This window comes from Alexandromys fortis, unplaced genomic scaffold, assembly GCF_014885135.2.
Source record: "Alexandromys fortis isolate MF-2015 unplaced genomic scaffold, M_Fortis_MF-2015_v1.1 scaffold_77, whole genome shotgun sequence".
Taxonomy (NCBI): domain Eukaryota; kingdom Metazoa; phylum Chordata; class Mammalia; order Rodentia; family Cricetidae; genus Alexandromys; species Alexandromys fortis.
Window position 1 is genome coordinate 7,017,430 of NW_026067967.1, and position 12,166 is coordinate 7,029,595.

The 12,166-nt window shown below is 55.2% G+C and overlaps 1 protein-coding gene across 1 annotated transcript in view; it reads left to right on the plus strand.

Annotated features, from left to right (window-relative positions):
- The window catches only part of LOC126508948 (guanylate cyclase D-like), a 31,090-nt gene extending 22,717 nt beyond the window's left edge, over positions 1–8,373 (plus strand). The window contains exons 15-19 of the mRNA XM_050154466.1: positions 2,790–2,964; positions 3,149–3,247; positions 3,999–4,093; positions 5,716–5,801; positions 8,104–8,373. Coding sequence (XP_050010423.1) covers positions 2,790–2,964; positions 3,149–3,247; positions 3,999–4,093; positions 5,716–5,801; positions 8,104–8,212 — 564 coding nt within the window. The 3' untranslated portion in view covers positions 8,213–8,373. The remainder of the gene's footprint in view (positions 1–2,789; positions 2,965–3,148; positions 3,248–3,998; positions 4,094–5,715; positions 5,802–8,103) is intronic.
- Positions 8,374–12,166: the final 3,793 nt, after the last annotated feature.

The following is a 12,166-nucleotide window of genomic DNA, read 5'->3' on the forward strand; positions in this document are numbered from 1 at the left end:
AAGGTGCTGGCCCCCTAACTTACAGATGAGATGGTGTAAGCCCACTGGTTTATGTGAACCCGAGGCTTGAACTTGCAGTTGGGTCCTCAGCCCCTTGTAGGACGTTCACCCTCTTCATGACGAAGACTCTTTTAGGATAACATGGCAGGTCACAGTGGCTCACAATGGAGTCGACCCACCTCTCCTGAGTCACTTGCCACTCCTCCTTCTCTGTGGACCTTCGTATTTCTCTGAGGGTTCGAGTCTCACCAGCTCCTTCCCCTTCCTGGTTCATCCACCTCTTCCTCTTTGCCTGCTCCAGACTTAGCCAGACTTCCAGGCTCCCATTGGCTCCCTTGCCTGCTAGACGCTGTGAGGTGTTCTGCTTGGTGCTCTCAAAATTCCCCCTGGCAGAACTTGGTGGCTCAATCCTGAGCCCCAGAGAGGAAGGAGGCCTGCCTGCAGCCGCACAGACAGAAACAGCCAGGAGGAACCCGAGTGTCCTCAGGGTAGACACTAGCCCCTGCAGACATACGGTGGGGACCCACAGAGGCCTCTGCTCCTGCCCCTGGAGTACTCAGACCCCCCCCCCCGCCGCTGCCAGGGGCGGGAGGGGGATTCCATGGCTCCAAGTGGTGTCTGGCAGCCCACACCTCAGCCTCCTGTGAGTCCCACAGGTGTCTCCCCGGAGCCCCCTTCCTTTGATCTGCCCTGAGTCACCTTGGCCTGTCTCTCCCCGCCTCTGCTAATCTTTCCTTACACTTGTGCCCCTCCCTGCTCTGAATCACGCCTTGGCTTCTTCGCTCTGAACTCTGGCCAAGAGGCCTGCATCTTCCCGGCAGAGGGAAATGAAATCAAACAAGGCCTGCACACCCCTCCAGATGTGGGGAGCAGCAGGCCCAGTCCCTGTGATGTGTGACGTGTCTCTCATCACTCCCGCCATCTGCCTCGGTTTCCCTCCCGTCCGCAGCAGGATCTAGTTACAGCTTTGGATCTTTTCTGGTCTGAAAAGCAGCCATTCAAACAAACACATGTGTGGGGATGGGGTGGGGGTGAAGCGGGGAGAGTGGTAGCGGTGGGGGTGGAGGGGAGGAGTGGGGCGGGGCTGAGAGGACCACCCCAGCATCAGCATGGCTGAGTAAGTCATCTGCTCTGACTGTAGTGTGGAACTGAGTGTTGGGGCTCAGGGCCCAGGACAAGGCATGGGACAGATAAGGGTGTGACTACCTAGCTTGGCCTGGAGTGTGGAGGTGTGAGGCCCTGGCCATCTAAGCTGTTAAACAGCCCTGAAGCTTGCCTGCCCTCCCAGCCTGAAGTTCCTGTTCGAGAGGCAGGGTTGAAGAGCCTGTGGCTCAGGATGTTCTGCTGATTAGCAGAGAAAGTGCCGTCTCTCACCAAGTGACAACATAAGGCCAGCACCGGCTGCCTGCAGCTCTTCCCCACTCCTAGCCTCCACTGAAAACCTGGAAGGAAGAAGCATGCATGCTGAGCAAGGACCTTAGGAGGGAGAGCTTGACCTGAAGGTCTTCACAGCATGCCTCTGATTTAGCCCTCGACACACACGAGGCTCAGAGAGGACAAGATCCCTTGCTGAGGTTACACAGCGAGTCAGTGGCACAGTTAGACTCCACTAGAAGGCCTCCCTCGATCTCGCTTCTCCTCTGCTGTGACCCTGCCCCTTCTGAACGAAGCGTATATATGACAAGCAGCCACAACCTCACTTACAGGTGGCTGTTCATCACCAGGCATCTCTGGGCACACCAGCTCTGAAGGGCCAGTGTGTGGCTGACCCTGAGCTCTGACAGTAGAGGGGTGCAGTGGAGGGGGCATCACACTGACCTCAGGTCCTGAGGTTGGCAGGGGTTCTATGGGGCAGTGTTACAGCTGGCTCTGTGAACGCATTCCACTCACAGAGAGAACGCTGAGCTGCAAGGGAAGCTGTAGCTACAAGGGAAGCTGTAGCTACAAGGGAAGCCCTCTGCCTGCACAAGCGGCAAAGCTGGGGTGGAACCAATGGTCTGTCTAGTTCCAGAACTTTCTTTCCTTTATCTCCTCCTTTTTAGTTGTGTGTGTGTTTGTATGCATGTATGTGTGAGTGTATATGTGTGTGTAAGAGAGAAAGAGAGAGAATGTGCTTGTGTGTATGTGTTTGTGTGCATGTATGTATGAGTGTGTGTGTGCGTGTGTGTGTAAGAGAAAGAGAAAGAGAGAATGTGATTGTGTGCCTGTATGTGGAGAATGAGAACAACTTGTGAGGATCAGTTCTTTCCTTCCACTTTGAGGATTCTGGGGATCAAATTCAGGTCATCAAGCTTAGCTACATGCACCCGTACCCACTGAGTCATTTCAAATCTCCCCCAAGCCCTTCTCCTTTGGAGTCAAGGTCTTACTATACAGCCCAAGGATTGCTGGCCTCAAACTTGCAGCAATCCTCCTGCCTCAGCCTCACGATTTCGAGGAACATAGGCTGTTACAGGCTGCCCTAGAACCCACTTTCTTTCCAGTATCCATGGAAGCCACTAGAGTCAGGACACCAGATTGCCCCTGATAGGTAGCACCTTCAGATGAAGCCCTGGCTGGCTGTGACCTAATGCATATTGCTCCCCGGGTCTGCTATCAGAGACAGACAGTCACCTACCTTATAGACATCAGCTGCCTAAATGGCTCAGTGCTGAGTGCCTGGGCCCGAAGGCTGGAAAGGCTGCAGAGTATATGAGATCTAGAGGTGAGGGATCTGGGGGCCCCCTGATTGGTGGCACGTAGGTTTGGGTGCAGGAAAGGCTGTTCCAACACTAGATTGCCATCTGCAGGTAGAGACCATCGGGGATGCCTACATGGTGGCATCTGGGCTTCCTCGGCGCAATGGGAGTCGGCATGCGGCTGAGATTGCCAACATGGCCCTGGACATACTTAGCTATGCAGGAAACTTCCGGATGAGGCATGCACCCGATGTGCCCATCTGCGTCAGGGCCGGTCTGCACTCAGGTAGAGAGGGCTGGGGGCTATGGCCAGGGTGGTGGGTCAGCCCCAGGTGCTGCTCCTGAGCCTCTGGCATCCAGACTCTCTGCAAGAAAAGCTCTGTGACCCTTGGCTGCCTTATACCAAAGGCTCTGGGCCCTCAGATTCACGCCTTACTTGGTTTAAGGTTTTCTGCATATTTGGATTTCAGGGCCCTGTGTGGCAGGTGTTGTGGGTCTCACCATGCCTCGGTACTGCCTCTTTGGGGACACTGTCAACACTGCCTCCCGGATGGAATCCACAGGGCTGCGTGAGTGTCTCCAACTCCTATCCGGCCTGGGGGAGTCTTTCTCAGCAAACCCAGACTGGCTACGGGAAACAGGACTTAGTCACCGTGTCCCCCAACTGGTGACAGCAAAGGGGACAGAAGGGAGGGGTGTGTGTTCTTTAACTGTCCATGGCGTTTTTATGATGATCTCAGGGGAGAATTAGCAGAGAAGACAATGATTCAAAAGGCAAGAAACCTAGGTCTTCCTCCTGGCTCTGCAGCTGACTTGCCCAATGTCCTTAGCAAGCTCTGCCTGGAAGGCCTTGGTGCTCTCCTTTTACAGTGAGGTGACCCCACCCCTTCCAGTTTGGGATTTTATTTGGCTGCATGCTAACTCCTGTTATGCTAGGTCAGCTCCAACACTGCCATGGAGACATCTCTAACATTTTAGGCCCTTACTTTTGAAGGACCTGGAAAAAGCCACCCCAAACTGCCAGGTCTTAGGGCCTCTGCCTTGGGTGCACAGAAGGCGCTGTCTGATCCTAAGGTAGCTCGGGGCACACACTGTGTAACTGGGTGTGGTAGCCCCACAGGTAAACATCGTGTTACAGGGATCTCCCCTCTTACACTTCATTTATGTGGCTTGTTTGTTCTTGGGGGCTCCTTCAGTGACCACCTGTCTCCAGAACAAGAGGTTTGGGCCTTGTGAGGCTGACTAGGGCCAGAGTCACAGGCTCTTAGAGAAGTAGACACTGGCAGGGAGCTGTGGCTTCATTTCTGCCTTTCTCCTCAGCGTACAGAATCCATGTGAGCAGAAGCACCGTCCAGACCCTGCTCAGCCTTGACGAAGGCTACACAATCGATGTCAGAGGCCAGACTGAGCTGAAGGTGAGGGACTGCCCTGGGAATCAGTTTCAGCAGGCCAGTTTGTGTGAGCTGGGGCATAGGAGGTGATTCTCTCTGCTCCCCAAATTGTGAATCAAGAAAAACTTCTTCCTGGGAGCCATTTGTTTCTTTGCGAGAGTCAGGGGCAGGGCAGAGAACTTGGGGCTCTAGTGAACCACCTGTGCAGCGCCCTGGTGCCCAACACACGCAGCCCACGAGGCCCTCGGAGCAATTGTGCAAAGAACAAATCAGCCTCATGTTACACAGTTGAGGAAATGCGATTAGCAAAGCAAAGACCCATCTGGCGAAGGCCCGCAGCCTGTGCTGTCTCTGTAACACTCTTGGGCTTCTGTGCACCCTCAGAACCCAGTTCAGACTGCACTTTTCACTAAAACCTACCCCGGCCCAAGAACATCCCCACTTTATCCCATGGCTGTCATAACTTCCCTGTGCACCCATAACCGGCTTTCCACAGCGTGACCCTGGCTGAGCTTGCCAGCGAGTGCCCTCCTTCAAGGCAGAGAAAAGCTGTGAACCCTGGATTTCCCTCCTTCCCTCATTTCTTCCTTCTTTCTTCCTCCCACCTCCCTCCCACCTCCCTCCCACCCTCCCTCCCTCCCTTCCTTCCTTCCTTCTTTCCTTCCTTCCTTCCTTCCTTCCTTCCTTCCTTCCTTCCTTCCTTCCTTCTTTCCTCCTCCCTTCCTCTGATGTGGTAGGTGATGTTTGCTGTGAATGTGTTTTATTGACATTGGTTAATAAAGAAGGCTGTTTTCAGCCAGTGGTTTAGCAGAGTAAAGCCAGGCTGAAAGAGAGAGAGTAGGTGGAGTCAGGGAGAAGCCATGGAGTGCCAGAAGAGTTAGCTAAAGATACGCTTGCTTAAGCGATTGGCCAAACAGTGATTTAAATAATATAGTTTCTGTGTGATTATTTCAGGAGTCTGGCCGCTGGGAACAAAGAGCCTCTGACAACATCCCTCCTTCCCTGCCTCCCTCCCTTTCTCCCTCAGTTTCTTCTCAATTGCCCCATCCTGTCCCCTCCCCCAGTTCCTCTGCTAGGGGTATGCCTGACTAGGAGATAGGGACCACCTAGTTTAAAGGTCCCTGGGCTATGACTGGACCTCAGAATCAGGCGGGCTCTGTGACTCACCTCCTGACACTGTGGATGATGTCTCAGCAGGAGGAGGCCTTCCCCAGCTCCTGAGGGCCAGTGTCTGCCTGTGTCATCCTGGCCTTGACAGGGCTGGAGCAGGCTGTGGGGGAGGGTGTGGACTGTTCGACTCGGGGACATGGTGTACCCTGAGAAACTCAGAGGGGTGGGATAGCACACCCCAGAGTCCTATAGCTCCTTCCCACATAGTCCCAGGGGAGGCTGCAGGGTCTTCCAAGGGAAGACTGGAAGGAAGTCTACATGATGCCTGCCTCAGGTTTTAGCATTCCAGGTCTGCCTCCATCTCTCTGACTGGTAAGTATATCATTAAATCCTCACAGTGGCTTTAGGGGAGAGGAAGCACAGAGAGGTGAGGTAAGTTAACCAAAGTCACACACCTGTCAAGAGGCAGAGGCAGGCTTAGCCTCACCTGAAGAGTTTCCTCTGGGCCTTGACCTTTCACCTCTTCTCTGTTCTAGGGGAAGGGCTCAGAGGAGACCTATTGGCTGACAGGGAAGGTGGGATTCTGCAGGCCCCTCCCTACACCTCTGCCTATCAGACCTGGGTGAGTCCCCAAAGCCAGAACATGTCCCCACTAGGGATGACCCATTATTTTAGATTTTCAAAGACCTAATGAGACCGGAAAAATACATAATTTGCCCAGTGCTAAGCACTGTCTGCATTGCTGGGTGGTAGCTAGCTCTGCTCCACAGCCTAGCTCAGCCAGTCTATTTGGGGAGCACTTGGGGGTCCCAAGACACCCAGTTGGCCTGCATGAGAGAGCATCCTGAATCCCCACAAAATCTGCATAAACAGGCCATCTGTGGGGACAGCACACAGGGGCTTGCCGTGCACTGCCAGCCCGAAGGGTCTTTCTATTCTGAGCTAACCAGCTGTGTCCTGGGTGCCCTCTTCCACAGTCATGAGACTCATATTAAAAGGACACCAAAAGGCTGCATAGGGAGAGACCTCAGAGCTCGGGCCTCTGAGAGCATGCTCTCTGCCCTGCATCCTTGGGGGCATCATTCCCTCACTGAGGGCCATGTGGAACAGTACCAGTTTTCCTCCAACAGGCTGTCCCTCATTCCCCTACCCACATAAGAACCTCCACAGGCAAAGGGAGCAGGCACAGGTATCCTGGAACCATGATGGCCAAGGGGCTCAATCCACCAGGAGAGGTTGAGCTGGGAATGCACCGGGCCCCTCCCGGATGACCCAGGCTTGGGTTAAAATTCTCCCTCCACCAGTGCCTCTAACCCAGTGGTTCTCAACCTGTGGGTTGCAACCCGTTTGGGGCTTGCGTGTCAGATGTTTGTGTTCAGATTCATGGCAATAGCAAAATTACAGCTATGAAGTACCAACGGAATAATTTTATGTTTGGGGAAGGGTCACCACGGCATGAGGAACTGTGTTAAAGGTCTAGGCATTAGGAAGGTTGGGAACCACTGCTCTGGTTGGCTTAGCCACGTCCAGGTCTGCCCTACCCAGCACTTGGACACCTGCTCAGGGGCTCCTAGGCTGTCTCCTAAAGCACACCTCAAGTCTCCCCGCCCCAGGGCCTTAGCCCTGCTATGGCTTAAGATGCCCTTTGTTTGTTCATTTGTTTTGGTCGTTAAGTGTTTCATCTCTTTTTAGCACTGACTGGGACTCTGTTGAGTTACACCAAAAGCCCCTTTCTGCACTCAGGCCTCCGCTCATAAGCCCCCCTATGCACGTGACCTGGTCATACCCTGATGACACCCCAGTCCCCTCCCCCAAGCCAGGCTCTGTCCACGTCCACACTTCAGGGAAGCTCTCTCTGCCCCCGGCTACCCTGTCCCGGACTGGGGACCCTGTAGGCCTGGCTCCCATTTATCAGCCAGAGCTCCGGTGGCTGATGGCTTTTCCATTCCTAGACAGAAACTTTAGAAAGTGCCAGAAATGTTTTCATCTCCTGGCTCGGGGAGGGAGGAAACCAGAGATTAGCTGCAAGGAGCATCGCCTGGCCCGGAGCCTCAGGCAGGCAGGGTGGGGAGTCAGGGGGCTTGGAGTGGTGTGCTCAGAGCCTGCAAGTGAGCTGGCAAGGCTCTGCACTTGTGTGTGCGCGCGCACACACACACAATAACACGCACACAAGCATGCACGCACACAAGCATGCACGCACACAAGTGCACTCAAGCACGTACATGCTCACACAGGCACTCCCACACACACAAAGCATCTGCTTGCACACACTGTTTCCATCAAAAGTCAGGCAGAGGTCAGGGACAGAAGCCCAGCCGACCATGCGATGGCATAGCCACCGACCAAGGTAGCCGGATTTATGGAGTCCCCTCCCATCACACTTCAGGGAGACACCCCACAAAGCTCCCTTTCTCTTCCTTCTGCCCTTGCTAAATACCATCAAAAGTCTCCCTAACACCTGGGAGATTGCTTACCTAACATGTCTAAAGCCTTGGGTTTTACCCCGAGGGTTAACAGATATCCCCTATGGATTGCTGTGAAGTCTGGGCTGTCCCTCGGATGTCTGCTTCATTCTCTTGACCAAAGCAATGCCTGGGCTGGCCAGTTCCAGGCACTATGGGCAGAGCATGAGAAAGTGAGCTGGATGTGGGGTGTCCAGGGAACCCCGCAGCCCCAGGGTCTCCCAGAGTAGGACACAGAGAGGCAGCCACTGGTGGCCGTGGAGAAGACATGCCATGTTTGAGCATTTCTCCTACATCGCAAAGGTGGGGATGATCAAGCCCGAGTGCCCAGTGTGCCCAGGACAGGCTGCTGGGTGTCAGTAGACACAGAGTGGAAGGCGTGCCTGCCACCTTTAAAAGTCTCAGCCACCTCTCACCATTGTCCCCAGTTGTTTATGAGCCTCCTCTTTCCGTCCTCCTCAGAGACCCATGGCATGACCGCATAAACCAAGAAATCCGGACCGGCTTTGCCAAAGCGCGCCAGAGTATGGCTGAGCCCTGGAGGCCAGGGGAGGCTGGGCCAGGTCCCTGATAGAAAGTCGGTGAGCAGACCTGGCAGCCAAGATGCCCACCACTACCCCCTGCAAGGAATGCCTAATCAGCTCCCTGGAGATCATCCACCCACGAGTGACAGGAGCTGGTGTCTTCCCTAGTGATTCCCGGGGTGGCCTTACTCCTGCCAGGGAAACAATAAAATAGAAATACTCCCTTTGGCCCTGCAGTTATTCACTTGTTGGACAAGCCATTCTGATGCAGAGAAGTCATTGTTTCCAAGTCCCTGATTCCTATGGCGGTCCCCACCTCGTGGCTAAGCAGCCAAGGCCAGAGAAAGGCACAGTTTTTCTGGGAAAGTAAGAGGGGGGGGGGGAAGGCTCCCCAGGCTGGAACAGCGCCCCCACCCCCGTCACAGCTTGCAGAACCTGTGTCTCATCCTCTCAAGAGCATCCAGAGGACTCTCAGACCGCTTAGATTATATCCGTGGTTCCACGGGAAGGGCCCAGCCCCACCTACTCCCCTCTGCTGCCTCATCAGAACCAGCCCACAACTTCAGCAGCTGGGAGCAATGTGCCGAGACCCAGTGGGTGCTCCCGGAACCTCAGGGTGTAGGACTGCGAATTCCTCGGCCGTCAGGAAAATGAGAGCTCCCTCTTTCAGAAGAAAGCCTGACTCATCAAACTGCGACCCATCAAAGAATGCTCCCTGAATCCCTGCGGGTGATTTCAGAGCCAGCGAAATCAGGCACACACATGTAACTCATTTCCCCACCGAGGGGAGAGCCCTGGGATGGGGGTCAGGTTAAACCACTAAACAAACTTTCCTTCCAAAGATCTCTTGGGAGGGGGACTGTAGGACTGTGAGGGTTCTGAGAAAACCTGTATAGGGTCACTGTGTCCAGATTCTCTCTACCAGACCGCCCTACCCGCACAGCTTTGGGTCTTAATCTTGTTAAGCAAGGATCACGAAGACATCCTGTACCACCGGCCATCCTGGACTTTGGCACTTGAGTAGTACGCAAAAGCAGTCAGCCAACTGGTCACCCAGGAGATGTCCCCATCCTGGCCCTCACTAGGAGATAGAGCCACACTTTGGCAGAGGGGGCCTGGTAGTGCCAGGTGATTGGAATCACTGAGTCCTACAATCTGCAGCTGAGCACAGTTTTGGGTGGAGGACTTGGAAAACTGCAAAGGCTTTAGCTTGGCAAACTCTGTACCTCCCCCCACTACAGGCTCCCAGAACCCCCAGACTCGGTACCTGCCCCCACCACAGGCTCCCGGAACCCCCAGACTCTGTACCCACCTGCTCCCACCACAGGCTCCCAGAACCCCCAGACTCGGTACCTGCCCCCACCACAGGCTCCCGGAACCCCCAGACTCTGTACCCACCTGCTCCCACCACAGGCTCCCAGAACCCCCAGACTCGGTACCTGCCCCCACCACAGGCTCCCGGAACCCCCAGACTCTGTACCCACCTGCTCCCACCACAGGCTCCCAGAACCCCCAGACTCGGTACCTGCCCCCACCACAGGCTCCCGGAACCCCCAGACTCTGTACCCACCTGCTCCCACCACAGGCTCCCAGAACCCCCAGACTCGGTACCTGCCCCCACCACAGGCTCCCGGAACCCCCAGACTCTGTACCCACCTGCTCCCACCACAGGCTCCCAGAACCCCCAGACTCGGTACCTGCCCCCACCACAGGCTCCCGGAACCCCCAGACNCCCCACCACAGGCTCCCGGAACCCCCAGACTCTGTACCCGCCTGCCCCATCACAGGCTCCCCGAACCCCCATTTCGTTTGCTTGGCACATTCTCCACTCTTCTCCTGACCCCTCAAAGATACCACATCTTTACTCCTGCTGCTGCCTACCAAAATGACCTTGGCCCTTTCCAAGGCCCAGTAAACCCCTACACACCCGTCAAAACTTACCTGAAAAGCCCCTTCCTCCTCCTCTTGCTACAGACCCCTCTCACCCGTCCTGTGAAGGAATTAGCAGATGCTATGACCACCATCACTGGGGCAGCAGCCATATTCAGCTCATCCTTTAGCTCAATGCCTATGTAGAAGCAGTTAGAAGGGACGGAGCTACTGAGCGGACAAGGGGCAAAGCTAAGAGGTTCGTAGGCTTCTTACGACAACCCTTCCCCGGGATGCTTGGACTAACCCTCACTCGGGATCCAGTGGTTTCGGCTCTGCAGTGCGTCCGCAGGTCTCAGCCCAGCCTCTGCTCAGTCCCTCCGTGCCTCCAGCACTGCGCCAGCCTGGGTGTTTCTTCCCAGACTCTGGCTTCCACCCCTCCTGACAGATCCCTCCTCTTCTCCCAGTCTTTGCTCGCTGATACTTCCGACAGGAAGCCTTCCCTGAAGACTTTCCTCCCTGCCTCTCCTGGCTCCTCATTCCCAGCCATTCTGGCTGTACGGTTCTCACTGTGTACGCCTCTACTATGGAGTCCAGGCTTCCTGAGCATGGCGGGGTCTACATTTTGCTTTTGTGACTCTGGTGTCTGGTCAATAGAGAAGGAGCTTAGGGAGGCACCAGAGGTAGAGGCAGCTACAGTGGTCAGGTGAGCATCAGTGCCAGGATACTCGTGTGTGGAGCATTGCTCCAAAGGGAGAGGCTACATTCTGGGGAGGGGGGGGGCTGTTAAATGCGGCAGCGGAGGACAGAGGTTTGGGGCACACATAGTCTCTGTCAAGGCCTGAGGTCCTGGGGAGAAGAAGCCAAGGTCCCCAAGCCAATCCTGGCTTCCTACTGAAGGGTCTAAGGTCTGCAAGTCCCTGCTCCCAGACCCTCACACACGTCCGCTTCAAGGTTCCAGTCTCAGCAGGATGGGTCTTAAGACATCCACTAGGGGGCAGGCAAGGCATTCCAGGAACACACGGACCTGAAGAGGGGGTGCTCACTCAGCCGGAGCAACCTGCCTGGGGATTCTCCTGACCACTGAAGGGCAGTGAGCGGTTGCAATGTCCTGTCACCGCACAGACGGCCTGGAGGCCCTGGGAGGCGCGTGTCAACGGGTTTATAGGCTGCCATTCCTTACGCTTGCGGGACTGCTCATTTTGAGCACGCTCCCTGGCTCACGTGGCTTATTGTATCCTCTCTCCGGAGGCGGGCCTGATCGTCCCATTCATGGTCAGTGACTAGGTACTCTACCACCGGGGACTCTGACCTTCCTTCGGGGGCCCCAGACTACAGACATCTCCTCGGGAAGTCCCAGTCTCCCGACTGTGCTTGGTAGAGCCAGACCAGTGGTGTCCCTGTCCTCACCCTGGGCCCCCTTCTCTCTGCCACATACCAGTCACCAATCCAGCTAACCCACCAGAGAGCACTCCACTCTTTTGTTTTTTGGCAGTGCTGGGGAACGGAACCCACCCCTGAGCACATGATACCCAGCAATCCTCCCATCTAGATTTTGCCATTGTCTTAATCCAGCTGTTGTAAGGGCAGTAGCCTCCCTTGGCCCTCTTGTCATTACTGCAACCCTCAGACCTGGACCCCTTAAGACATTCTCCTGGACTGGGCACACTGCGAGGCTCTCAAGGATGGTCGGTAGAACATCTTTCGTGTCACCAAAAAAGGGAACTAACGGGAATGGGGTGTGTGGAGCTCCATCTTCTCCACAGTCCCACGGGGTAAGCAGGGGCCACCTTTTTAGATGAATGGCTAAGTCAGTAATATGCTTCTCATGCAAGCACAAAGACCTGAGTTCTGATCCTCAGATCCCCTACACAAAGATGGATGTGGTAGTGTGAACCTCTCATCCTAGCAATCAGGCTGGGTTCAAGGTCACCCAGCAACCCCATGAAAGATCTGAACCTCAGCTCCAGAGCCACCTGGCAACCTCACAGGCTACAGAGTTGTAAAGTGACGTCAACAGCTCTCCCTCCACACACAGAGAGAATGGGGTCCCAGCAGTGAGAATAGCACTCTGGGATAAAGATAAAGGGGGAACTAGTTAGTCCTACCCCATGCCCAGATGTCTGCATGGT